This window comes from Parastagonospora nodorum, assembly GCF_000146915.1.
Source record: "Parastagonospora nodorum SN15 chromosome Unknown scaffold_39, whole genome shotgun sequence".
Classification (NCBI taxonomy): Eukaryota; Fungi; Ascomycota; class Dothideomycetes; order Pleosporales; family Phaeosphaeriaceae; genus Parastagonospora; species Parastagonospora nodorum.
This window is the reverse complement of record NW_001884587.1, coordinates 73144-97724: the sequence shown is the minus strand read 5'-3', so window position 1 is coordinate 97724 and position 24581 is coordinate 73144. Positions and strand designations below refer to the sequence as shown.

At 52.2% G+C, this 24581-nt stretch overlaps 13 protein-coding genes across 13 annotated transcripts; 5 read left to right on the top strand and 8 right to left on the bottom strand.

The window, feature by feature from the left end:
* Positions 1 to 118: 118 nt before the first annotated feature.
* Positions 119 to 332, top strand: SNOG_15592 (hypothetical protein; the record flags this gene model as incomplete). The annotated part of the gene is made up of 2 exons (XM_001805685.1): positions 119 to 236; positions 298 to 332. The coding sequence occupies 2 exons, from the start codon at positions 119 to 121 to the stop codon at positions 330 to 332; spliced, it is 153 nt and encodes a 50-aa protein (XP_001805737.1).
* An 883-nt stretch (positions 333 to 1215) lies between these two features.
* On the bottom strand, positions 1216 to 2790 carry SNOG_15591 (hypothetical protein; the record flags this gene model as incomplete). The annotated part of the gene is made up of 1 exon (XM_001805684.1): positions 1216 to 2790. The coding sequence occupies one exon, from the start codon at positions 2788 to 2790 to the stop codon at positions 1216 to 1218; it is 1575 nt and encodes a 524-aa protein (XP_001805736.1).
* A 1685-nt stretch (positions 2791 to 4475) lies between these two features.
* On the bottom strand, positions 4476 to 5115 carry SNOG_15590 (hypothetical protein; the record flags this gene model as incomplete). The annotated part of the gene is made up of 1 exon (XM_001805683.1): positions 4476 to 5115. The coding sequence occupies one exon, from the start codon at positions 5113 to 5115 to the stop codon at positions 4630 to 4632; it is 486 nt and encodes a 161-aa protein (XP_001805735.1). The 3' UTR covers positions 4476 to 4629.
* A 199-nt stretch (positions 5116 to 5314) lies between these two features.
* On the bottom strand, positions 5315 to 7046 carry SNOG_15589 (hypothetical protein; the record flags this gene model as incomplete). Its single annotated transcript, XM_001805682.1, has 4 exons — positions 5315 to 5920; positions 5969 to 6516; positions 6625 to 6844; positions 6897 to 7046. The coding sequence occupies 4 exons, from the start codon at positions 7044 to 7046 to the stop codon at positions 5453 to 5455; spliced, it is 1386 nt and encodes a 461-aa protein (XP_001805734.1). The 3' UTR covers positions 5315 to 5452.
* Positions 7047 to 8367: 1321 nt separating this feature from the next.
* Positions 8368 to 11219, bottom strand: SNOG_15588 (hypothetical protein; the record flags this gene model as incomplete). The annotated part of the gene is made up of 3 exons (XM_001805681.1): positions 8368 to 8426; positions 8475 to 10936; positions 11020 to 11219. 3 exons carry the CDS (start codon positions 11217 to 11219, stop codon positions 8368 to 8370), a joined length of 2721 nt encoding a protein of 906 aa, XP_001805733.1.
* Positions 11220 to 12275: 1056 nt separating this feature from the next.
* Positions 12276 to 13643, top strand: SNOG_15587 (hypothetical protein; the record flags this gene model as incomplete). The annotated part of the gene is made up of 1 exon (XM_001805680.1): positions 12276 to 13643. One exon carries the CDS (start codon positions 12276 to 12278, stop codon positions 13641 to 13643), a length of 1368 nt encoding a protein of 455 aa, XP_001805732.1.
* A 372-nt stretch (positions 13644 to 14015) lies between these two features.
* SNOG_15586 (hypothetical protein) lies at positions 14016 to 14738 on the top strand (the record flags this gene model as incomplete). Its single annotated transcript, XM_001805679.1, has 1 exon — positions 14016 to 14738. One exon carries the CDS (start codon positions 14016 to 14018, stop codon positions 14736 to 14738), a length of 723 nt encoding a protein of 240 aa, XP_001805731.1.
* Positions 14739 to 15116: 378 nt separating this feature from the next.
* Positions 15117 to 16193, top strand: SNOG_15585 (hypothetical protein; the record flags this gene model as incomplete). The annotated part of the gene is made up of 1 exon (XM_001805678.1): positions 15117 to 16193. The coding sequence occupies one exon, from the start codon at positions 15117 to 15119 to the stop codon at positions 16191 to 16193; it is 1077 nt and encodes a 358-aa protein (XP_001805730.1).
* A 297-nt stretch (positions 16194 to 16490) lies between these two features.
* SNOG_15584 (hypothetical protein) lies at positions 16491 to 18726 on the bottom strand (the record flags this gene model as incomplete). Its single annotated transcript, XM_001805677.1, has 2 exons — positions 16491 to 18601; positions 18654 to 18726. 2 exons carry the CDS (start codon positions 18724 to 18726, stop codon positions 16491 to 16493), a joined length of 2184 nt encoding a protein of 727 aa, XP_001805729.1.
* Positions 18727 to 19682: 956 nt separating this feature from the next.
* On the top strand, positions 19683 to 20279 carry SNOG_15583 (hypothetical protein; the record flags this gene model as incomplete). Its single annotated transcript, XM_001805676.1, has 1 exon — positions 19683 to 20279. One exon carries the CDS (start codon positions 19683 to 19685, stop codon positions 20277 to 20279), a length of 597 nt encoding a protein of 198 aa, XP_001805728.1.
* A 9-nt stretch (positions 20280 to 20288) lies between these two features.
* SNOG_15582 (hypothetical protein) lies at positions 20289 to 21126 on the bottom strand (the record flags this gene model as incomplete). Its single annotated transcript, XM_001805675.1, has 4 exons — positions 20289 to 20351; positions 20502 to 20560; positions 20698 to 20721; positions 20892 to 21126. The coding sequence occupies 4 exons, from the start codon at positions 21124 to 21126 to the stop codon at positions 20289 to 20291; spliced, it is 381 nt and encodes a 126-aa protein (XP_001805727.1).
* Positions 21127 to 21760: 634 nt separating this feature from the next.
* Positions 21761 to 22196, bottom strand: SNOG_15581 (hypothetical protein; the record flags this gene model as incomplete). Its single annotated transcript, XM_001805674.1, has 3 exons — positions 21761 to 21840; positions 21916 to 21967; positions 22137 to 22196. 3 exons carry the CDS (start codon positions 22194 to 22196, stop codon positions 21761 to 21763), a joined length of 192 nt encoding a protein of 63 aa, XP_001805726.1.
* Positions 22197 to 22917: 721 nt separating this feature from the next.
* Positions 22918 to 23586, bottom strand: SNOG_15580 (hypothetical protein). The gene is made up of 2 exons (XM_001805673.1): positions 23332 to 23586; positions 22918 to 23277 (listed from the first exon to the last, which is right to left on the bottom strand). Exons 1-2 carry the CDS (start codon positions 23439 to 23441, stop codon positions 23010 to 23012), a joined length of 378 nt encoding a protein of 125 aa, XP_001805725.1. The 5' UTR covers positions 23442 to 23586; the 3' UTR covers positions 22918 to 23009.
* Between the last annotated feature and the right edge of the window lie 995 nt (positions 23587 to 24581).

Here is a 24581-nt window from a genome sequence, read left to right as displayed (position 1 = left end):
CAGACGCACCTTGAAGTTGGGAGTAGTGATGGTTTGGCTGGAACAAACCCTTTTGTGTGCCGTTTCGACGTTGTGAGCTGCATTGTGAAAGCGCTGTGAAGGACCAAGTTTGCACACAATGTTGACACAATACCCGAATAGTCCAGATCATGCTGGCGACGAGGAGACCGATCAACATAGATCTGTGGTAGTCACAGAAAATTATGGGCCGTTGTCGGAGCTAGCGCACGTGAAAGGTGAGTGTTTGCCATGTGAGGAAGGAGCAAACCACGACAAGAGCAGATGGACTCGTGATAGAACGTGCAACGCCAAAGAACGCGACTGAAAGGTGAAAATTGACATTAAGAGATTATTGTTCGTGCCGTGTAGGGCTTCCATGTTCCTCCAGTCCGCCATACCCCACGCTGTGTCTCGGCCGTGTAGAAGTACCAATAATTGCGTAGCCCCCGAGCTACGCCATCCCGCTCCTTCACCACTGACATGACAAGGTGCCAACAGGCTCTATCTTCAACCCGACTGTCATAATGTGACCTGGTCTCCATCTATTGAGACTCACTAGCATCTCCAACCATATTAGCATATTATCAGGAACGTCCTTTGTCGCCATCTCTTTGATGCTTCAACGCTCCTCTTCCTTCTTCTACCCAGGGCCAATTTTGTAGTCTTGATGCTCTTTTGTTTTCAAGGCGCACCGTGTAATTAAGCGGCCGGTCTCTGTAGGCCTCCTTGGCACTTTGCCCGGAGCCGTCGAATGCCTGCAAGAATACCGCCAGCGTGTCCTCGTCATATTTTTTCGAGATACTCGAAGGCGCTCGCGTCGCTAGATGTGTTTGGTACCGCTGCTGACTCTCGTCATTCAGATTCGATATCTTCCTGTGCCGTACATCCGTTCAAGTGAGCACCCAAGGAAATAACGCAAGCAATGCCGACCCGAAGACCAGGTAGCCAGACGCTCCAGGAATGCCGCGCGTACCGAACGATGCAGGTGTGGGGGCTGACGGCGAGCCAGGTATAGTATCAGGCGAACCAGAAGGTCTGTAATGCACTTTGGTCAGCTTTTGCATTCCTCAGGTTGCCGTAAATTTCCGAAATGTGAAGACTCTTAATGAGAATGTAGAAGACCCGCCAACCAGGAAAAGAACATATATCTTTATCGTGTCCCGTGCTCGTGCTCAACATCCCGATGGTTTGGTATAGTAGTGGATAAGATAAGACTTACTGCTTCAGCGTTAATCCCATGCTAGTGATGATCTTGCACCGGTCATGCTCAACCTGTTTGACAGGACCCATGGCCACCGCATTCCCATCATTGAATTCCATCCTAGTCCCAGTCGCATTGCCGAATGTGTCCCATTTGGGACTCACCAGCTCCCTTGCAGCTTCGCCACCAGCCGCGACAAGGTAGTCTGCCACGTGTCTGTTCGGATCATAACTGCGGATAAAACTCGCCCAGTATGCTTGAATAAAGACGCCCGCCGCGGAGGTGGCGTTGTTCCAAATGGGCATTAGTTCGCCAACGTGCGAGGCAGAACCGACGTTCCAGCGGTAGGCCCAGACGGGGGCGGTGCTTTGTTCGGCGTACTCAGAGGAGATGTTGAGTGTGGGGCAGTTGTAGCGAATATGGCCGTAAACGTCGGAAGCCACCTGGCGCCAGCGAGCGTCGGATTGGGCATTGGGGGCGTCCCACGCTTTCGCGATATCGCTCCACTTGATGCCGGGAAATTGGTCCGCAACGAAGCGTGCAGCCGAGGGCATGGACTTGATATCCTTGGGCGTGAAAATGATGCCTTCGTTGGTGGTATCGCCGAAGATGGTGGGTACTTTGACGAAGTGGCCAGCGGAAAGCTCGTTGTATGTGAAATCTTGGATGAAGTCGTGATCTAGAGTAGGGTTCCAGAAGTAAATGGGTGGGTTCGTTGCTCCGGGGAAAGGCTTCTTCAAGGCTCGGACAGCCTTTTGAAAAGTAGTTGCCTCGAGGGACGCCATGCACGCGACATCAGCACAGCCGGTCTGGTTGAGAAGAGTATCGAATTGCCACTGGCTATTGGGCACATCGCGGAGTGGTGGAAACGCAGGAGACTCGGCTGCAGCAGCATGGAAGAGGTCGTCGTTACGCCCACCGTATGCTGTCAATTGCAGGACCACGGATCCTCCTCCAGCGCTAGCTCCACCCATAGTGACGTGACCGGGATTGCCCCCAAACTGCTGGATGTGCTTCTTTACCCACTTCAGTGCTTGTCTCTGATCCTTCAAGCCGTTGTTCAGACTCAAACTCTTGTTGGCGGTAATCTCTTTTCCAGCTAGGAAGCCATACGGTCCGACGCGGTAGTTGAAGTTGACAACAACGATGTTGTTGTCTGCAGCGTCGATGAGATCTGCTCCGTTATAGTTGGCGTTACCGTTTACACTGAAGCCGCCGCCTTGGATGAAAACATAGACAGGTAGACCACTGAGATTGCTGGACTTGGCTGGTGCGAAGACATTCAGAAAGAGGCAGTCTTCTGAATGATCTCCTCCAAATTCATTGGCGAGTTCGCTTCCAGTGCCGATGCAGAGAGGTCCGAATTTGGTCGCGTCAGTAATGCCGGGCTGGTCGAGAGGATCCTGAGGAGCAGTGAATCGTAATCCGTCTACCCGCGATGTCGACCTGGCATATCGCATACCGGACCATCGCATAACGCCATTGCCAATGTCCTTTCCACGGTAACGAGCATATCCCAAATCAATGGTCTCATTAAGTGCAATGGCTTGCTGGAATAGAAATGCTGCAAAAAGCAGCCTGAGCAACATAGCTCCTGCGAATAAGAGATTTACGAGGACAGAAAGTAATTCCACGAGCGAGGACGTTCGGTGTTGTTTTCGGAGGTTTGTGATAGCCGGCTCAGGGGTCTAGTCGGTTTCCGGGGATTATCTCACTATCAATTAGGGGCCAACCCGAACTAAAGACGCGTATTTGTGCTGCGCCGGAATTCCAGAGGACTATTGAATATAGTTATTGGAAGTAGGTATTTCGTGTCAACAAAGAGCCTTGTCGAGCATGATGAAAGACTGTTGTCTTGTTAGTAGATGATTACAAAGGAGCGCTGGACGCCACATCATACTCACAACGAATGTGAAGAGAAGAACCGGAGTGCCAACAGGCTCAACTCAAAGAAACGCGCTCGCAACGTCAAATGTGTGAATGAGATGCCTGCGGCCCCAGATTAGGCGGGAGTACGCACACTTAAACCCCAATTCTCACGATGCACTGGGCAGCCCCCAAACGTCGCAGGCTATTCTCCATTTAGAATTATGCTGGGGGCGGCAGTGTCCAGACCACCAATCGTGCATTAGCAGTGCTGTCCCCCGAGCCAGGATGTGGTCTGGTCCCAGCGCCCAAAAGTCTACAAGCGCTCGAATGCGGCTGCGCCTCTTGAACGGCGAAATTAGGCCGGTGAAGCTTACTGAGAGCATCGGGCAGCGAGCGTTGCTGTTCGAGTTGGTATAAATCGCAGATCACTTTGCGAGCGGAAGGCAGTGCTGGACCAGCCACAGCAAACAGAATCTGTGCAGAGCGCGAGGTTGTTAGAATTGACCACAGGACCCTGCATGGCGGGTGAACTCTGTACCTGATCGCTTCCCAGGTTTGCCGTTTTCGCGAGTTGCTTGTGTTGAGGGAAAGGGCAAGATCGTCGCGCTTGAAACTCCCTTCCTGCAGCGTGGTTCACAGCTCCACACCTTCGGAAACAGCATGTCTTAGACATCGGAAGACGATTGTCTAGTTCCGCGGGCTTTGCGAAATACCGCAACCGAGAATCTGGTGTTGCTTTTGTCGCACACGTTTGTCGTGTTGTTCTCGTGTCACTGCTTTGCGTGCTCAAGCCTCTCTGCAACGTGCTCACTGGACTAACCGCTATTGGTGCGCGCTGGCTCGTGGAACTGAAGACCTCGCTGCTTTAGCCCATCACACTCAATAGACCTGGGTCCTCGGCAGTCGGCATCTGGAGGCTTTGGTAGTCAACTTTGCTCGCACGAGGTTTCTCGTATGATAAGTCATGCATGCCGTATCCGTGTTCGTATTTACGGGGTGCATCCTTGTGTAGGTAGGCATTCATCATCCGCTGGGAGCCGATGCCCTCAGTCTTCCTTACTTGGAAATGTATTGGCGAGACTATGGAAAGAAACCCAAAGCAATCTTTCCTTGCTTTCCAGTGCCTTTGCGAGACTGTGGAAAGGAAATAGTCGTAGAGCGTGTACCTCAGGCGCTGATCCCAGACAATACTGTGTGTCTCGCATGAGCAAGTGCTGCATGCTTCCAGATCTATGCAAGCCACAAGCCACAGTGTGTAGATATTCCACCACTGCAAGCAATGCTTGGGACTTCACTACATATGTTCTTCGAGTATCTCCGCATGTCCAAGATGCGTGGCGTATATTTGATTTACTTTGAAGATTCGTTCAAACACCAAAGTCACAGTCCACGATTGCAAATCCGATAGCAAACATGCAAGATTGCAGATCTAATCATGCAGATCTATCTTCCTACTCCTACAGTAAATGCCGTAATGCCTGCCATACCATCTCATTCACCCTCCAGCCCCAAACACACCTTCACATACACCCACCCCTCTGCCCTCCGTCTACCACCCCTCAAAAATCCGTAACCCTTCCATTGTAGCTCCAATCCCCCTTCCACCTCAACGGATCATTCTTCGGCCCACCTACCTCCCCCGTCTTCGGATTAATCTCCCCCTCAAACTCCGGCGGCGCCCCTCTCCTCATATTCGGATGGAACTCCTCGCCCTTTTTAATCTCCTTGCCATTCTCGAAGCGAATCTCTGGTCCGTCGCTGTCGGGCGATTGATTGACTGCTGGCCGTGAAGAGCTGTCCGGGGATTGGTTGATGCGCATGCGAATGTCGGGCTTGGAGGTTGGTGCCGGGGCGGGGGATTCGGACTTGGGAGTGCTGAAGGCGCCGGTGCTTTGCTTCTGTAGCTTTTCGAAGATCTCTTGCTCGTCTTTTGGGAGGCGTGGTGGGGCGGGGCTGGTTTTGAATGAGGTCGCGCGTGGTAGACATGTGCTGAAGGCGCGGCGGGAGAGGAGACGTGGGAAGCGGCTTAGGTTCTGTGCTGCCATTGTGATGATTTTTGTGTGTATTTGAAGGACTGAGATTGTATAGCGCGTGTCGTGGTATTGAGCAGACTTTGTGGTGTGAATTTCGATGGCGAGAAACTCATCATCGTCATAAATCGGACCGCGCCCCTGCGGAGCCAATCGGAGCGGACAGTGGCAACGGAACAGCATTTTCGTGGATTCACTCAAAGAGCAGACGTTTCCGATTATTTTTCGAATTACTCAGGTATTCAGTTACATGTTTGCGCTAACTTTTGCAGTCCATGTCCTGCAGCGCGGCAACGCCATACAAGTGTCCATATCCCAACGCCAGCCTAATCGTACATCGCAAACAACCCCATTATGCAATGTAGCCATTTGCCTCGCCCATGTTTTGCGCACTCCTTCTTGCGTCGATAAAGAGATCTTGGCACTCTTCCACATCTTCAACCTGAATCTGCTTGCCTTCTCGTCCGCTGACGTCTGCCAATACGCTTGCTGGTGCAAGTAGTTGCAGCGCATATCTAAGGCTGACCTTCTCGCCGAGTTGGCTGACCTTGTCCTTTGCTGCATCTGAGATGCTGAGTTTCTCCGTCTGGACGCGCGTGGTAATAATCGACTTGATCTCTGCTGGGCCATAAGGATGTGTTGGGATGATCAGAAGACGGGCAAGTAGATCTGAAGGGATGCCGTGCGCGGAGGGGGGAAGGTTCTCTCCGCCACGAATGTGCGTGTTGCCGCGGTTCGAAGCGAGGATGACAAGGGGTGACAATGGCGATTCGAGGGCGCGGTTAAGGAAGGTGAAAGCCTCAAGATCAAGCATGTGAACCTGCTTTTGTTAGCATGCATGTACGACGAGCCATAGCGATGAACTCACCTCGTCAATGAATAGCACACCAGGAACAAGATCAGCCACGCCCTGGTCAATGTACCTGTTGACGACCTTGTTGATCTCTAACCGCAGCTTCTCCGTGATCTCAGTCTTCTTGGGCTTCATCAGCTGGCCCATCATGCTCATGATGTCCTGTCCACCCTGAGGTCTTGCATTCGCTACATCAAGATCGTGTAGCGTGACATCCTGTACAATCTCCTTCTTCTTGTGCACATCGCCCTTGGGTATTGGCACATACTCCTCTGCCTCGAGATCGAATTCGGTCGCGTACGCGTCTGATCGACCAACGCGCTTGACCGCGCCCGTGTTCGCTTCGATGTAGATGACATCTCCCAAACGCACGCGTTCCTTCTGTATCGCCTCGTAGATCGATGGGTCTAGGCGTAGCTTCTTCGTGCCCTTGGCGGACTTGAGGTTGATGAGCAGATGTGAGATTGTGCGGCCATAGCCTCCAAGTGGGTTCTCGGCTTCTTCGGGTGTGAGTTCGGTGACCTCGCCCTCGTAGACTTCCTTGGTTTCCTTGACGCGCAGCCCTGAGTGAGTGTTAGCGCAAACCCTGGCGATCGTCCTACGCGACTCGGGACAGCCATGTTGAGTGCTTGATGCTCATATTGTACGAACAGCGCGCTTTACAAACATACCTATTGCTCTCCTGAAGTTCTCCATAAGCGCCTCCGTCTTCTTGACCTCAGCTGAGTAGATCTCGCTGCCGACGATCGGACAGAAGGGCACTTTCGTACCCAGCTCTTGACTGACAGCCAATGCGAGTGCGGTTTTTCCGGTTCCGGGTCCTCCTGCAAGTAGTACAGCTCGCCCCGACATCTTCTTCGCCTTGACAAGGTCGACTACCAGACCGCATGCCTAGGTATCTGTCAGTACAGCTGTTGGAGCCTGGTCCGGTGCTCCCTTGTACCTCTCGAGCTGCAGCTTGGCCGATGAAGCCACCTGCAGAAGGAGTCGCGCGCCCATCACTCGACAACCCCAAGCCCTTGATATGGCTATGGGCTGCAGTTCTGCCTTCGCGCGTGTTGCTCTTCACTTCGCTGACCGGGACCGTCGCCATATTGGCTATCGCAAATGCTCAATCGCTGTCCTTTAGTCTAAGACAGGGTGTTGGTCTGTGTGATTGATTGTTTGGGCGTTGATGACGGTGGGTTGTGTGGGGGCGCGTCGAGTGTTTGGCTGTTTGGAGCTTGAAGTTTTGGGGATCCAAAGGTTCGCGAAAGACTAGTGTCAGGGCTGGCTCATCTTGATCAGCCGCCCCAGGCGTCCCCACCTCCGCTCCGCTCACCAAATACCACCACTGTCTGCTTTCTACGCCTCTACGCCTCTACTACTCGCTCGAGCGCCTTGCTGCATGAGCAACTGCTGCTTTGCCTATCGCGCACCCAGATTTGTCTCGGACAGTTTTGTAGACCATCGCGCCTTCCCCCCTCGTCTTTTGTTCGCGCCCCCTCCGCGTCACACAATGGGGCTCACTGCGCATTCAAAGGACTTTGTTATGGGAGTGCAGCACCTAGCTGGACGTACAGTACTCTACATTTGCCCGCGACAGGCCCGCCGCTGACATTATTCCAGGCTTTGTGCTCGACGACATAGGACTCGAGGCGCCCTCCTGTCGGTCGCCCTCTCGGATCGCTAACACCCGCACCATAGCCGCTCCTTTAACACAAGGTTCCAAAGAAAGGGACTGACCCAAAACCACACCACCAACAAGAACCATACAAGAGCAAGGATATCAAGATAATTACGGCCTGGAGTCAGCAGTGCGACGCAGTTTGTGCAACCATACTCATTGGCTGTCCGGTGCAGTACAACAAAACACGCCAAGTTTCGACAAGACACGCACGCATACGGGCCATGCACGACGAAATTGAGAATATTGCTTCATTGAATGTGGCTCTCGACTCGAAGAGCATATTGATACAGCCGAGCCGGCATCTGGAAACCCCATGTTCGCGACCACTCAGTGCCGACCTTCCAGCAAAAGTATGCAACCAAATGGCTGCAGGCAGGATCCCAAAACACAATCCTCATCAAGTCGTAATCCGTTGCCGGCATAAGTGTACCCCAGTACTTCTAAGGTGGGGTGAAGGATACTGTACATGAGACCTGATGTTGTTGCGGGTGGGGGTTTTATGGTGTGTGTGTGTTAAGGGTAAGAAATTCACGATCATCGAGTGAAAACACGCTGACAGTCTGAGGCAGGTCCTTGCTTGCGTCCTCGCACAATCGATAACGAGCATCAAGTCGTACCGAAGTCTTGCCGAAGGAGCAGAGGGTCCAAGTCAACTATCAATGCAGAGGCGAGCAAAAGCGAGTCCAAGAGAAATATCGAAAGCCACGGAGTCACGCGAGGGGTGTTGAGAAGGGACGAGACAGGCTTACTCCTCTTCGCTCTCGGAGCCGCTCGACTCATCGTCGTCGCTAGAAGCATCATTTGCTGTACACGTTAGTCTTGAGTCACCTGATACATTCACTAACGACTCACCAGGTGGAGACTGGCTGGACCCGGAAGCGCCGCCCTGGAAAGACTGCAACTTCTCCTGGATTTTGCGCATGTTGTCCTCTTGCTCCGTCTTGCCCATGGGCTTGTTCTTCTTGGGCCTACTGGTCGTCTGCTTGGTGATCTGCCGTGGAGGCTCGAAGTCATCATCAGCAACCACCCCGCCCTTCGGACCGCGAATCGACTTGATGAACTTGAAGAGCTCTCTCAGGGTGTCATCATTAATCTCGTCCATATCGAGCTCCATCTCATCGTCGTGCACGCTTGCGAGGTGGGGACAGCCATTCCTGATGATCTGGACTGCCTTCCTCATGTCAGCGTCACCCAACGTGCTGATGCCTTCTGATATCTCCTGCTTTTGGTTGAATGTCAGAGGCGCCGGGGCCTTGATCTTTGGCTTGGGCTTCCCTCCCTTTGGCTGAGGAGGCGGTACAGAAAGAGGGAGACTTTGTTTCCTTTGCAAAGGCTTGGAGCTGCTCTTCTTCTTCTTTGAAGAAGCCTTGGGCGAAGCGCGCTTACTGCCTTTCTGCTGCTGTAGGAGAGCTTGAGCAGTTTCGTTCAGTTGCGCAATCTGCTGCTGGATAGCGAGGAACTGTGCCTGCGCAGGATCGACTTCCTCCTCCTCCTCCTCGTCATCCTCGTCATCCTCGTCAGTATACATTTCAGGAGATGCCTCAGGCGCATGCGCAGCAAGCCAGTCTGCCTTCTCCCGCCACAGCTTCTCGAAGATGTCTTCCAAATCGTGGCCCATTTTATTGACTGCATCCCCTTCGGGGTTGAACTTGTAGCAGTTTTGAAAGACTAAATGGGCATCGGCGTGGAAGTCCTTGGCGCTCTGGTACATACCAGCCTTCAAGTTCTTCTCAATCGTGCCGAAGTCCATGGGCTTCTTGATAATCTTGAGATACGAAGGGATGTTAAGAGCCACGGGATCTACAGGAGATACGAAAGGATACGAGACGGCAGCGTATTTCGGCTTGAGAAGCTCTGCCAAAACGCTTTCACAAAACTTCAGCTCCTGCGCATACTTCTTCTTGCGAGGCTTAGCGCTGGAATATGGCAGGTCCTTGGAAGGCCTATGAATTTCCCGCTTCGGTCGATCATTCATACCTGATGAATCGCGACGTATGACGGGAACCCCTTCAACGAGAGGCCATGCGGGGCCCGACGATGTGGCTGTTCCAGGTGTTGTAGCAGCGGGAGACTTTACGGTAGGTGGTGCGACCCTAGACTCGCGACGAGCCTTGTTGGCTGTGTTGACCGTAGGCTTTTTCGCCTTCACCTGTTTGGGTGGCTCCTCAGCACTGCTGCCTCGTGGCATCTTGCCCATACCCTTCAAGAAGTAAGCACGCAGATTGTAGCCTGCCTGAGTGACCGGGTGCTGCTTGTTGTTGAACAACTCGCTGTTTTCGATCATCTGGTCCAAGTCTGCCATGAACTCTCTGACGTAGGTGTACTTGTTCTCTTTCAGTTTGTTTTCCATTGTAGACAAGTCCATTGGCTTCTTCACGAGCTCAGGGTAGGTGGGAATGTTGAGCGCAATGTGATCCACAGGGTCTTTGAACGCAAGAGAGACTTTGATCTTCTTGGTGTTCCTTATCCTCTCCAGTAAGAACTTGTTCTGCGCACTTGTCATGGGAGTAGTAGGCCATTCCTCGAAGTCGACAGCGTTGTGCACGCCCGAAGGCTCTTGAGCCGAGCTCGAACCGGGCGCCGAAGACACACCATTGCCATTTGGCTGCTCGATTTGAGCCGGAACATCTGGAACCTTGAAATCCACCTGACTAGTGGATTCGTCCTCGGTCTTGGTCCGCTTCGCCTCCGGTACATCATACTCGTCATCTTCACGCGGGCGCACTTTTCCAGACGGCGGGGCATCCTCCATATCGCGATCAACAAGCGCCGGTGACTGAGTAGGAGTAGGTTGATGGGCTGCGGCATCGGAGTTTGTTTGGATCGAGAGGTCGTGCATCGGCTTGGTAGGCGGCCCGGACGACTCAGGTGGTTTTGAGTCTTGAGATGCGTCTACGGAAACGTCCATTGCTTCCGGGGATGATTCCTGCTTCGCGGGAAGTTGTGTCTCTGGTACTTGTTGCGTACTCTCAGCCGATGCATCCTTAGCGGCGGTCAGCTCCTCAGCAGTTGCAGGCTCCTCGCGCAAATCTGAAGTTGGAGCCTCCACGGCCTGTCCCAAAGAAGTTGCGCCCATATCGGAATCCTCGCCAAACAACGAGTTGTTGTCTGGCTGGCTATCAGGCAGGAATTGCGCGATGCCGTCGATACCGCTGGAGACGTTTGTAGTTGGCTGGAAGGCGGGTTCGACTGCTGGTGCAGATGCTGACGTGTCCGAAGTCGTGTGGTCACCGTTTACAGCGGCTTTGGTTTGCGCAGGATCCTCGGTCGCGTCGGTGCTGGTAATGGGATCATCAAACAGCATGTCATGATTGCTGGTTTATGTTAGCGCGCAAGTCATAAGGTGAAGGGGACGGCAAGAGGAGCGGTGAGATGTGATGTGAGGGAGCGCACTCACCCGTTTGTCTCAATGTCCATGGCCATGCCGTCCGCCGGCGCAATAGCGCTCGCCTTCAGCTCTGAGGGGGATTTGTCCAATGCAGGTGATGTCATTACTGCCATAGGGCCATAAGAGTGAAGGTCGAGGTTGCGCACGGCTGACAGAGAGGCGGTGTTGCAGAGGGCAGCTGCGGTTCTGGGGCCGTTAGCGACTGCCATAGAGTTGCGCGCGCGACTGCGCTAACAAGACGCGTGCAATAATGACGAACTCGGTAGTAAGTCGGGGAGTGAAAGCTTGGTAGCGCGTTTGCGGCGATCAAGTGGGGTGGGGTTGAATGTGGCTTGTCGGTAAAGTGCGAACAGAAGGGAGGGGCAGCAGGCGGTTTACTTAAATCCTGCAGAGGAGGCTGAAACGGATGCTGGGTCATGTGACTTACAAGGGTGGTGGCGATGGGCTTCAAAGCAATGCGCGCAACGATGACTCAAGGATTGTGTTTGGGCCCGCAGCGCCGACGCGTTGTTTGTCGTGCGGCGAAGCGCGTGCACACAAAGCAAGAGTGCGGACAGCAAGCAAGCGGTGCAGCTCTCAGTGTTGCAACAACAAGACACAGACGGTGCACGGATGGCGGCGGCGGCGATGAGGTGTGGTACTTCGACTTGGGAAAGCTAAAGTGCGCTAGCAGGCTGCAGCTGCTGGGGGGGACGCGCAAAGACGAATTTTGTGTCGGGTTTCAGGCTGGGCGCGGTTGCAATGACGGTAGCGGGGATCGAGTAATGGACGGACGTATCGGAGGAGGTAAGCGGATTGGCACCGGAGAACAAAAGTCGTGAGTTGGATGGGCAGTGCCAGGCTGTAATATACTGTGGCCGCGACAGCTTAAGCCAAGCTAGCGCCCCTGTACTAGCTCCATTCGTAAGTGTGCTGTTGCGGTCCTGGGAACCATGAGCTGCATGCTGAGGTATTTATCTGTTGCGCATCTGCGCGTAAAAGCTCCATCTCTACGACACGCATGGCCGACGCGTCTCCTGGATTCTGGTCTTGTGAACGCGCAGACTCGCTGTTGCTGGATGTGGATGACACTTGGTCGTTCCTGCTTAAATTCGCGAAGGTCAGTGCGCGCTTGGCCCGTGCGTAGCGCATCTCGAACTTTTTTCTGGGTGCATCAACATGTCTTGTAGCTCTTCAACATACACAACGACACCCCGTCGCGACACAAGGCACCAAAGCCTTGCACCACAGTATCCGCGCCGCTCACACAGAGGCAGCCTGCAAAAATGCCTGCCGCCGTAGCTTCACGCGCCCAGAAAAATTCAAGAGCGACGCGCGATAGTGCGCCGCCCGCGAAAAAGACGAAGCTCGCCCAATCCCCCGCAGTCGCCCGCCCCAACGGCCTCAAGGCACTGGCAAACGGCACCGCAGCACAGAGGCCTGCGGCAAAGATCAATGGCGCCAAAAATGCACGAAAGAGCCGAGTCGACGAAGCTACTGTGGTAGTCGGCGGCGGCCAAGCCGGTCATGGTGACGTCGATATGGAAGATGCGGAGCAGCCTGTAATCGAGATCAGCAGCGCTGAAGAAAGTGACGACGAAAGCGATGAAGGCGAGTCTGAGGAGGACGTGCAAGCGGGCGCAAGCGACGAGGATGCTGCACCTGCAGTCAACGGCCATGCGCTTGAGGAAGACCGACCAGCCGACGACGAGAATGCTGACGCCGAGGAACTATCGTTCGGAGAACGTCTGCGCGCACAAGAGCCGGAGCCAGCCAGAGAAACTCGCATTGTCGATGTCGAGTCTGCATTCGACGCCAGTGCAGAGTCCAAAGCCATTGCGACAGCATCGCAGGCCCGCACACTCGCGACCCCGTCAATGAACACGCTGGGAACTGTCCTCACGCAAGCTCTCCGTACCAACGATACAGACCTCCTCGAGTCCTGCCTGCGCAATGTTGATGTCGATGCCATCTACGCCACTGTCGAACGCCTACCATCCCCACTTGTCGGCAACCTCCTACAAAAGCTTGCCGAGCGGTTACACAAGAAGCCCGGACGGGCTGGCATGCTCATGGTTTGGGTACAATGGTCGCTTGCCGCACATGGTGGCTACCTCGCCAGCCAGCCTCAACTCGTCAAGCAGCTCTCGACTCTTAACAAGGTGCTGAAGGAGCGTGCCAGCGGGCTACAGCCTCTGCTTTCCCTCAAGGGTCGCCTGGATATGTTACAAGCTCAACTCGACCTGAGACGGAGAAACCAAAGAAGGGCCGCGAATGATGACGAAGATGAGGCTGTCATTTACGTGGAAGGAGAAGACGACTACGTATCGTCCGCAGAAGGATCCGTGGAAGGCGATGCGCCCTCCGGTGCACAAAAGCGATTACGCGACGAGATGGAGGACGATGATGATAGCTCTGTCGACCAGATGCCTACTACCATGGAGGTTGATGAAGAGTCTGATGAAGGTAGCGAGGATTCTGACAACCTCTTAGACGATGAAGCGGAAGAGACGGATGTTGACACTGGTGATGACATGTCCGAGCCTATGAGCGACGACTTGGAGGACGGAGAAGATGTTTCTGGGAGTGAGGAAGAGTCAAAACCCGCAAGGCGATCCACAGCTACACGAGCTGGCTTGAAGAGTCGGCGCTAAAAGTACTTCGCGCCAGGTGAGGGCCTGTACAGATCTACCACTGCCATACACTTCAGTGCGTTTGTTTCTACCGTTTCAATGACATGTTCGGTGTCCGGCGTCCAAAGCATTTTGTCAGGAATTTGATACCGTCTTCCACGGCATGAGACCATGTCGCAGCCTGTTGCATAGCGTTCGAGATAGACGGTACTGCTTGTCTTTAACTCAACAAACAATGTCTCGGTATATTGAAACACAGATTGCATGTCCTTTACCATATTCTCATCCACCTCTTTTTCCATCGCAACATTAACCATATCTTTGTCTCCCGCATTTTCCCGCGACGATCAAGAATCTTCGCACAGCCCAGTCTGGCTTGCTACCAGTAACAGCATGCACACATCCATATTGTCCCGTGTAACTACACTAAAATCAAATCCCCCAAGTCACAGTCCCGTCACTGTACCATCCTCGAACCGTCGAGACACACTAGACTCCCTAGATCTTCGTCAAGCAACTGAGGGCCAACGGCACCCCTCACCCCATCCCACGATTATCCAATCCGACATTCTCGACCTCAACTCCAACCCCGTTCGCCCCAATTCACCACACCCCGTGCTCCGCCGCACAGCCTCAGGCCGGCTCTTTCACCCATCAAATCGGTTCATCCACGCGGTGGAAATGATGGAACCAGTCATGACAGAGGAAGAGGAAAAAGAGGAGTTGGCGAGGTGGGCAAGGAGAGAGGACGTGAGGACTGGGAAGCGGCGCATGAATGCGAAGGGGAAGAGGGTGGTGGCTAGGAACGGCAGGGTAGCTGGGGAGGTGCGGAGGTTGGAGGCGATATCGTCGGGTAGTTTGCCGTTGGGGCTACGTGTCGATTTCAGTTCAGATGGAGATGAGTTCGAAGGTGAGGAGATGGAGTACGAGTGCTCGAGTGAAGCACCGGTGGAGTCTGGTGGGCCGGTTGGTGGCGTCGTGTCCGAGACACTGGGTGTGGGTAGTCCAGAACAGCTTTTAGAGAGATCGGGTGACAAAGTGGATGTCTGTATGGATCCTGCGAGTTCAGAGGGAGCGGCGACTGATCTGGGGGATGTCTGGATAGATCTTGCCTAAGAGTAGCGTATGGGACAAGTGTGTGATTCAAATACATTTGAGCGCCTGGCCCTGCCTCGAAGTTCAGTTCGTTGTATGGTCGCTATCAACAAGCAGTACATTGTGTGATTGTACGCGCCTTCTTCATTCACAGTGTCTGACGGCCAAATTTCACTTGCTACCATGTGCGCGACATTGTTCAGGATCTCATGATGCTACATTGTGTAAGCCACAAAGTCCAATGCTTGCCGACGAACTATGAGTAAATTTTGCGAATAATTAAATCTAAGAAGACATCTTACTCTCATTTCTCGATTGTAGAAGACGTATACAAATCACAACGCACGGCTCACACGCAACACACCGATTTCCACGTACATTATCTCGACTTCAGTGAATATGCATTACAAACATACATCTTCAAGCCTACGTTCCCAGTATCTGGGTAATGCTGGCAGGACTTCAGCAGCTTCCCGCGAGGAGACTATCTCAGCGTGCGCTTCTACTCGCCGCTCTCAACGCGCTTCGCGGGGCGGTAGCCACATCGTCTCACGCGATCGTCCTATCTCTGGCCCAGTTCTTACAGAGGCACTGCGTCGGCAAGACTCAGCTCACCAGCCTGATCAAGCTCTGTCTCCGCTTTACTCTAAGACAGTGGCTGTGGTATCCGATGGAAGCTTGGCTCACGAGAAAACCCCACCGTTCCCTAGGGACGAACCAGTGGACATTTCGGTTCATGTCAATTCAGATTCTGGTAGCGGTGCTCCAGCATGGACGCCCAACAATCGTGACTCTATTATCAGCTACGCACAGAACGATCATGGCATCACATCAAATGGTCATAGAGTTCCTCTGCGCGTGGTCAATGCTTCTAGCATACCTAGTCCTCGCATGCTGTCTCGCCAAAGCTCGTACGTGGAGTATGACCAGGACGTTACTGTTCCACGCACCCAAAGCAGTCGTAACTCTACCATCGAATATGCCCAAATTGATCGAGGCATAATCTCAAACCACCTCCATGCCAATCTGCAAGTTGCCAATTTTACCATGAATTCTACTCTCAATGCACCATCTAATCGAGACTCCACTGGCTCGTACGTGTACACTGATCGTGGAGCCCTCGGATATGTCCTCCAGGCCCCTCTCACCGTGATGAACCCGGCCAACCTGCGCTTTATTGATACAATCAACGAAGAGCCTGACATTCAATATGATCAGCGCGGTGAGGAAACTCGTCGCCGACGGTCGTTGGGTTTGGTCAACGCCTTGCCCGAAGCAACACAGCTTGACCAGCTTGATCCCAACTTCTCCACGCACCAACATCAACTCGAGCACTCTGAACGGGTGTTAGGAGACGATGATGGAGCAAGCGTCTTTCGGGGTAATCGTAAAATCCACCGACTATCTCGTAGTGCGTCCGCAGCTTTGCTGCGCCCTCTCAAAGATGGGTTCACCAAAGTGCGAGCGTTGTTTTAGGGGCTGTCTGGGTGGTTTCGACAGGGGGTGACAGTGCGGCTCAGACGACGTAAGAGAATTAAACGTGTGTACGAGATCGTTCCAATACAAGTCATAGCACATAGTTTGTAGACGTTAGGCACCTTCAATAAAAACTTGTGGTAATTTTGACAACCATGCGCCATCATGCCTCCCATGTATTTACAACCATAATGCCCGCTACTGAGCAAACGCTCCAAACAATCGTGAGAAACACAAGGTTAGGTGGGCAGTATCTACCAACGTTAGCGATTACAAGTCAAATGATGGTGATTTAACCTACAATTCAGAACTCAGACTGATGAACCCAGCCCAGAAGACCCATTGAGCGGCCCAGAAGAGGAGCAATATAACCACTGTCACGATGTATGACCTTAAGAGACTTTCTGGTGATATGCGCATAATCTCGATCTCCGGAGAAACTGTATCGTCCATTGCGTTGTTTTCTTCTTGGGTGTAACGACGGATCCGTGTCGAATCATACTTTAGAAGAGGCATACGTTCATTGACCTGTGTTGCCAATTCCTCGGCTATGTTCGATGGCTGTGGTTGCTCGATTTTACGCCACTTAAGCAGATCGCGATGTCCAGATGTGGTCGTGTTCATCATGGCTCGAGTGAGGAGTAGGAGCTGAACAAGTGCTACCACGAAGACTAAGAGCCACATGAGGGCGGCAGTATACATTGCTTTCGCTGCTGCCTCTCCTTCCGCAAGTTCTAGGCCCCGAGAGTAAAAGTCGTGTTCGCGACCATATTTGACAGTAGTCAGCATGGGATACAAAGAAAGTGCTTGCATAATGATCTCTGCGAAGATGGATGAGGCCGTTGCGGAGAGGTTGATCGCCTCGAAAGGCTGTCGACTGAGAATCCAGATCGGTAGCCAGGCTAGTCGAGGCATGGAGCACCAGAGAAGCATCAATTGTATGACGGGAACGTGCTCATAGCCATATGTACTCTGTACAAGCACTGCATTGAGCAAGTTGCCAAACAGCTGAATGGCCGCGATCCAAAGTCCAGTTAAGAACCAACCGGACGGAACGATTTGCCGTAAAAGATGGCTAGCCACTTCGAAAGCGTATATCCTCTGCCTGAAGTACACAGCTATGACTGTAGCTGTATTAACCAGGGCAAGGCTCATGATTTTCCATCCATTTGATGTACATAGAGGAGCTTTATCTGCCGAACTCTCACTACTGGGAATATCGATGCCAATGTAGTCAGAGAATGAGACGTTCCATCGCCATGGAGTCATTTCAGCGCGAGTGGGACGAGCCAATGAATGGTACCAATTTTCTGGCAAACCATACCAGTCCTGGACATTGCGGCAAAGGTGAAAAAGCCAAAGCACAAAATCGATTCGAGTTTTGAAGGCATGACACGAGCCTCCGCAGGACTCGTAGCTGAAATCACGACAAAAGCTTGCTTTGTCAACTGACGGTTTGATAGTACAGTAGTCGTCGGATTTGACATCACATGCGTCGGTGGTACATTGGTCGCGGCGCGTGAGTATTTCTTTTGGCATGTCTGCTACACACTTGGGCCATTTCCATTCTTCGATAGGAATGTAGTGATCTCCAGTCGTTTTGAGGTGATTGTTCCAGAGACCAGCGGGTAGTGCGGATCTGCCACAGGTGGCATACATCCAATACCGCTCCATCGTCATGTCAATGTTACCTGGATCTGAGCAAGGCTCTCGTGTCCAATCGATGGTAAAGACTTGACAAAAGCACGTCTTGTCGAAATATTCGCCGTGTGTGATCTTGACTCCAAGCAAATCATAGCCAGCGGTCTCTGAATCCAGAGATATCATGGATCGAAGCGACTCACTGTATTCCCAGGGCCGAACAGCATTTCCGGTGTGCTGGGCGCTGCTTGTGAACATACACGATGCTAACGCGTGCTGAAACAGTTCACCAGTACTAGCGGACGGTGCATGCGTCAGACATTTCGGCGCTTTGGAAACGACATGGATCGCTGCATAGCCATCGTGCAAGGAGTATGGAGTAAGTTCAAGTAGTTCGTTGGTATCCCCGACATCGACTAGCCATGTTCGATCAGTGATCTGATGAATCCACCTACTGATTTGTGCTTTGGTAAGCACTGATCTGCTGCAATATGGTACATATTGCTTGACGAGCTCAGGTGAGAATGTGGTGCGAAGGCAGCTGAGCTGGGTCAGCCATTGCTTGTGGGTGCAGAATACGCCGAAGTGCCTGGTGCACCTGTGGCTTGTGCAATGCGTCAAGGCGTCCAGCCAGGTCCTGTGATCCTGTTGAACAACGCATTGTGGCATAGAGGCGAGATCTTCCGGGTTGACCCAACCACCACGATTGTCTAGGGGCTTCACGCCGACGGAGGTCCCCAAGTTAGGGGCGTTGCTAACGATCGCTTCTACAGTGTCACGTTAGCGCTGGAGACGATAGACTAATCGGGAAGGATTTACCGGCGCCGACCCCTGCTTGCAACCCGCACAGGACGGTCATCAGCAGCATCGAGCATGCGCTGAAAATCTTCATGTTGAATAATGGTTTCGGCTCGCGTTCCGCGTGGATGTACGCAGAAGGGTTGATCGTGCAAGGTGTTGGGCAAGGCAGTTGCAGGCTGCAGTGGGTAAGAAGCGGGCACAGCTGGTTACCCAACATTCTTCTACTAGACCCAAACGGGGACCGCAGGCTGCATGCGCCGCCTTCTTGCATAGACATGTTAAAAATCACTCTCACTGGCAATTACAGCTAGATGTAGATTGACTTAGATGTGAATGAGATCTCCACAAGATACACTATTGTAGTTCGGTAATTTGCCGTAGCGTATTTACCACAAGAAGCGATTAAGGCCTAATGGTTTACAACTACACACGCCAGTTCAATACCAATCTCAATACCTGCAGGCGACGATTTCCGGTGCACTAGTACAATATTAGACTGGCAGTCTATGTATCAATCACAACCCCAGGTGAGGGTTTTCATGTCCTTTCTTATAGTGTGTGTGGAAAAGCGTGTTGATATTCTTTCTATTCTCATCAGGTCGATTGTTCTCCTTACCAACCGCGACCAGAACGTCTTGAAGACGAAAGCGTCAGATTTTTTTTAAAATTATATCACAACAAAGTCAGGGAAATCATTTATGTCGAAAAGTAGACGCGACAATTAAATTGAAGACTTGATCATTTTACACCATGTCGAGCTCTTCCCCCTAAAAGCACTAAACATGTGAGCGCCTTTGTCTTCTTTGAATCCGTGGTTCTTTGTAGCACCAAAATCCTACATTACACAATGTGACTGTTCGTGGTCCTTTGTTACGGCTTTGTTCTCTGACTCGATCGAACGCATTCAACTTATTGTCGAAGCTGTGTTGGGAGGTTTCATGTTATAAGAGCCTTGGGCAGACTACGCGTTCAAATCTAAACCCTGGGCCATCGACTTCCACATTATTTTCTACATTCATTGCCTGCAACATTGCTTCACCAGTAATCATGCCTGCGTCATCGCACATCGACTCTCCCATTCACCCAACATTTCCTTGCAGAACCTCCGCTGCATCTGTACAATCTCCACTTACTCGCATCATAGAGGTACCCCACAGGCAATTTGCTATGCTTGACAGCCCCACCATCATACAACCCAGGCCAACGCAATCCGACGACTACATGACCTTTCTCGACAGTGATTCAGACTCCTGCACAAACTCACCATCATCATCGCCAAACATCTCACCCATAATGTCACAGGAACAGTTCCCATACTTTCTTAGCCTGGATAACTTAGGATTTGAGGATGATTGGACTCAAGGCTGGGACAATCAAGAAGCAAGGGCCGTTGGTATCACTAGTGAGCAGCCGAGGCTGCGCGAGGTAGGAGAGCTACCTGTCATCCGTGAAGGAGACTTCAACTACATTCCTGCCTCAGCTGGCGTCCGGACTCAGTGGAGAGACAATGCGTCTGACAGGAGTTTGAGCTTGGCGAGAGATCGGATGGCAAAACGCGCTGACGATGCGAAGTATGGCTATAAGATGGCATGGCTGAAAGTGTTGCTGAAGAAGCTTGGGCTGGGCGGCAGACGAGGACGCTGAATCTGCGTATTACCGGCTATGGATGAAGTTGCCGTAGCACCGCGTGAGTTTTGAGTATTTTGCTAGTAGTTTCTGATGGTTCAATTAGTCTCAAGAACTTTAAGTTGTCTTTGCGCCTAAATCTTTGTCTGCGAAGATCATAGTGAACGCGTCCTCTTCTGGCGAGAATACGTGGTCCAGCGGACTTTCACCACATCATTGTATACAAGTCGGTGCACTTACAATGCACGCAGTGTATCCACCGTGGCCGCTGTGGTCCTCGAAGATACTCGTACTTAAAACTGTTGCATATTAGCACCAATTCAATGTCATCAACATCGACATCACGCTGATCTGATAGCGTATTTCAATCAGAACGTCCTAGCCTTTCACACTATCTCTGCATATATTTTTTCGAATGTCTGCCTATAATACATACAACGATCAGAGTCGGTCTCACGGTCTGCCAGGAGATGAGTATAGTCGTCTGCGCAAGCGCGATTGTCTAAACAGCCATTTCGAGCATCGTAGAAACAGGAATGCAGCTTATCCAGAGCCACCACACTCAGCGTATCGCGACGCAGGGCTCTCTAGAGAATCGCGTGTCCGCGTATCCGAAACGCGGAATGCTACTCGAGCAGCGCTCGGTAGCAGCTTCGACTTCACTGATAACGGTTATGAGCGCTCGCGCCGTCATGAAGATGACTACCAGCGCTCTCGTGGCTGGATTCATGACGAACCACGTCGTACTCCCATTCCACAGAAGTATCAAGATGAGTTCAATAGGCTTTGGAACGAGGATGACGAGGCTAATGATGCTTATCAGTATCGATCGGATAGTAGTCGTGATGCCCCTTGGCGCGAACATGTGGCACTGGAGCATAACCGCCTAGATGTGTCGAGGCTTCCTACTAGACGGTCTGAGACCAGTTATGCGATGAGTCGCAACGATAGCGGATATGGTAGTAGTGGGTCTAGACGCCCCAGAACTCCGCCTAGAGTGCGCTCACCCGAGCTGGTGAGCAGGTTCAGCTTCGGGAGTGTTGCTGACAGTTATAAGGAACCTCCACGTCGACGTAGACACTTAGGCCTCTTCGGTCGTGACCAGATGTAGATCGAGCTCAGGCTAGAATCTAGAATCATAAGATCTTTGGAGCGGCCTGTGCAAGGCTAGACTCCATGGTAAGTAAGTACCCGCAGTAATTCACCGACGTATTTTAGGACTGAAAGTAACATTCAGACTGGATTGAAGCGAGACAATGAAAGATTTTGAACGAGAAGACAATGAGCAAGTACGTCAAGTGCGAGTGACAAAGGCGGCATGATGTATGATTATTCGGGGGAAATAAGACGTCTGAAACTCTGCGAACTAAGTAAGTAATTAGATCTCTTCCGAGGAAAAAGAAGAGGTGTTCCTGCAGATAAGGGTTGAGGTACGGTTCGAAGGGTGCCGTGACAGAAGGAAATCCGCACTAGCGCAGTCGACCAATCATGACGCATAACTACCTCTGGTAACCCAGTCTCTCCTCTTTCGTCTCCCACTCAGGCTCGAGGTCTGTTGCGCCCATTCTGAAGATTTCATCTGAAATTGGTATTTCGGTTCTATGAGAATATCATCAACATTCATGCATTCCCACTACGACCGTCCATGACATACTCTCCCCCATGTCGTCTTCCAATGATTCGCCGGTGGCGTGAAATCCGGAGTTCTGGGCGCTACTCACCACCAAGCATTTCCCCTCAAACAGACCACAACAATTCTTGTCTACTTCTTTGTCTCGCCAAGTGCTGCACACGTAGACAAATGTCGATCACAAGTTCCGCGACAACCAACACTGGGAACAGGGTAGGCCAGCAGTTGACCGAAAGTGTACTTACACTCCAACAAACGATTCGAAATGTCAAAGAAGATGTGGCAAAAGGCATCGCGCCATCCATTTTGCTGCCCGTAGATTCAGTACGCCTGACCTCAATGTTATCCGCGATACGCGCAGCTCACCTGAATCAGACCCAAGACATCAATTCCGGCATGGTCCTATTAACCCTAGAACCCTCAACCGCCGACATTACTGCTCATCTCACACCCCTCGACATTCGGCTCGGCGATCTTAAATCGAAACTTCGTGATCACAGGCTTTGGAATCCGCCCGCAGTCCCACCAAAGTCGCCGGAGTATTCGATCATCGATATCAGCGATTTGTCCTCTGCCGTCTCTCTGCTGGAAGATCTCTTCCAACAGCACGCATCATCAATGGCAAAGCGACATTCCGCTCGTGTCTTCTTCTCCAAATATGACTGGACATGGGACGTTGTTCATAGGGAATTTTGCACGAGACTGTCGCATTCTGCGTACATTTACTTGTCGCTTTGGCGTCTGGATGAGCAGCGGCAGATTTGGGAGTACGTCAGCATGCATGGTATGGGATTACAGCCCGAAATTGCCGCTGATATGCTGGGATGTTGGGAGGATTGGACATGGGATCCAGCATGGAAAGAGTGGTGCTTGGACGTTAGTAGTGAAGAAGGCAGATGCAGGCTCTACGCAAGCAGATGGGAAGTACGACAAGAAACGGATCCAGGTGAGCCATGGGTCTATGTGGGAGGACATGATGACCAATAACATCCACCAACATTCAAGCACGTTTGATAAAAGAATAAGTTTTTCAAAAGTATATTCAAGAATGAGTATTTACGCTCTCACGTCCAAATCAATGGCTCGCCATTAACACCCCAGCACACAGCAGTTCAACTCTACAAGAAGAGGGCAACAATGGCACCAGCAGCCATGGCACCGCCAACCTTGAGGTTGGAGGCAGCACCAGTGAACTGGCTGGGGGGAGCAGAGACGGAGCCAGTTCCAGACGGCGAAGCAGTGCCGGAGGGCTTGGATCCGCCGAGAACGGGGGAGGAGGGGACACCAGTGCCGACGGGGACGGAGGGGACAGCTGGGACGGTGGGGTAGGGAGCTGGGCCAGTGGCGGCGTGGGTGGCCGGGGCGGAAGGCAGGTGAGGCTTGACCCTGGGGAGGATATTAGGATGATTGTGGATAAGTAGAGAGAAAGACAAAACGTACTCAGTCACAGTGACGGTGACAACGGCGGAGCATGAAGACTCGACCGGCGCAGCGCTGTACTGAGCAGCGGCGACAGCGGCGAAAGCAGCGATGGCAGCGAAGAACTTCATATTGACTGATTTGGTGTTGGTAGAAATTATCAAAAAAAGAGGTATTGATAAAAGTGGTCGTGAGGTGGTTGAAAGAAGTGGGTATCGTAAATGAAAGCTGATTCTCTAAAGAGTGACTACAGACAAGCTGTTTGATGAGTTGGATGAGGGAAGGAAAGAGGTACGTCCCGCAGAGATACCTATATACTCAGGTAGCATATTACGTCGATATTAAGGCACGGGAGTATATTCCTTTCTCAGTGGCCCAGCGCAAGGCTGGGCACGCGCTCATTGCGCCGCGCGCTCAAGCAATCACTTGCCGTCCACCTAGCCAGTCGAAATTGACAATTGAACTTTACCCTGGGGGCCCTGCGAAAGGAGCAGGGGTAAGGGAGAGTTGCGATAGCGGAGATTTCATAACGATCAGCCACCTTGGCGAGGCTGTTGGCTCGCTGTTTGCTCAGGAGTGGGTAGCACAACGCGTGTGCTTCACATGTCACCATACCCACCAATTCCACTGTTTGTTTTCCCGTCCGTCGTGTGTTTCGTTTCGCCAACTCGACGATCCTCTGCAGACCAATAGTTACACAAGTCGTTGCGGTTGGACAAGATCGCCAGGCACACCCGAGATTGCGCCTCATCTTGGCCCGCTGCGCACGTGCCTAGCGGTTTATGCATCTGAAACCAGTAGCGCCATCTCCTATCCTTTCACATGTCCCGCGCGCGAGGAAATCTGGGAGATGATCGGTGGAGACACTTGCGCGTCTGTGGACGGCTGATTGCTGAAGGGGACGGAGGTGATGTCATTTTCGAGGAAGCGCACATTGAGGGAGATGTATATTCGGGCCTTTACACTTCAGCGCACAAATGATAAGGCCGCACAATCGACACCTCGATTGTGCCTACAGACGCGAATTCATGTGTGTTTGTTTGTTGGCACAAACACGTCGCCCCAAACGCGCCCCAGAATGTGTGTATTGGTTCACTAACGAACAGACCACCGCCTCCAATTGTGCCAAGAGATCTAGAGCCTCCGAGCACAGGAGAATCATCGCTAAGAACGGAACGACAATAGCTTCCTGCCGTAGCGACGTCTTATCTGCGATATACTTTGTCTTGTTGAGTGATAAGAATAGATGACTACTCATGATGGTAAAGGGG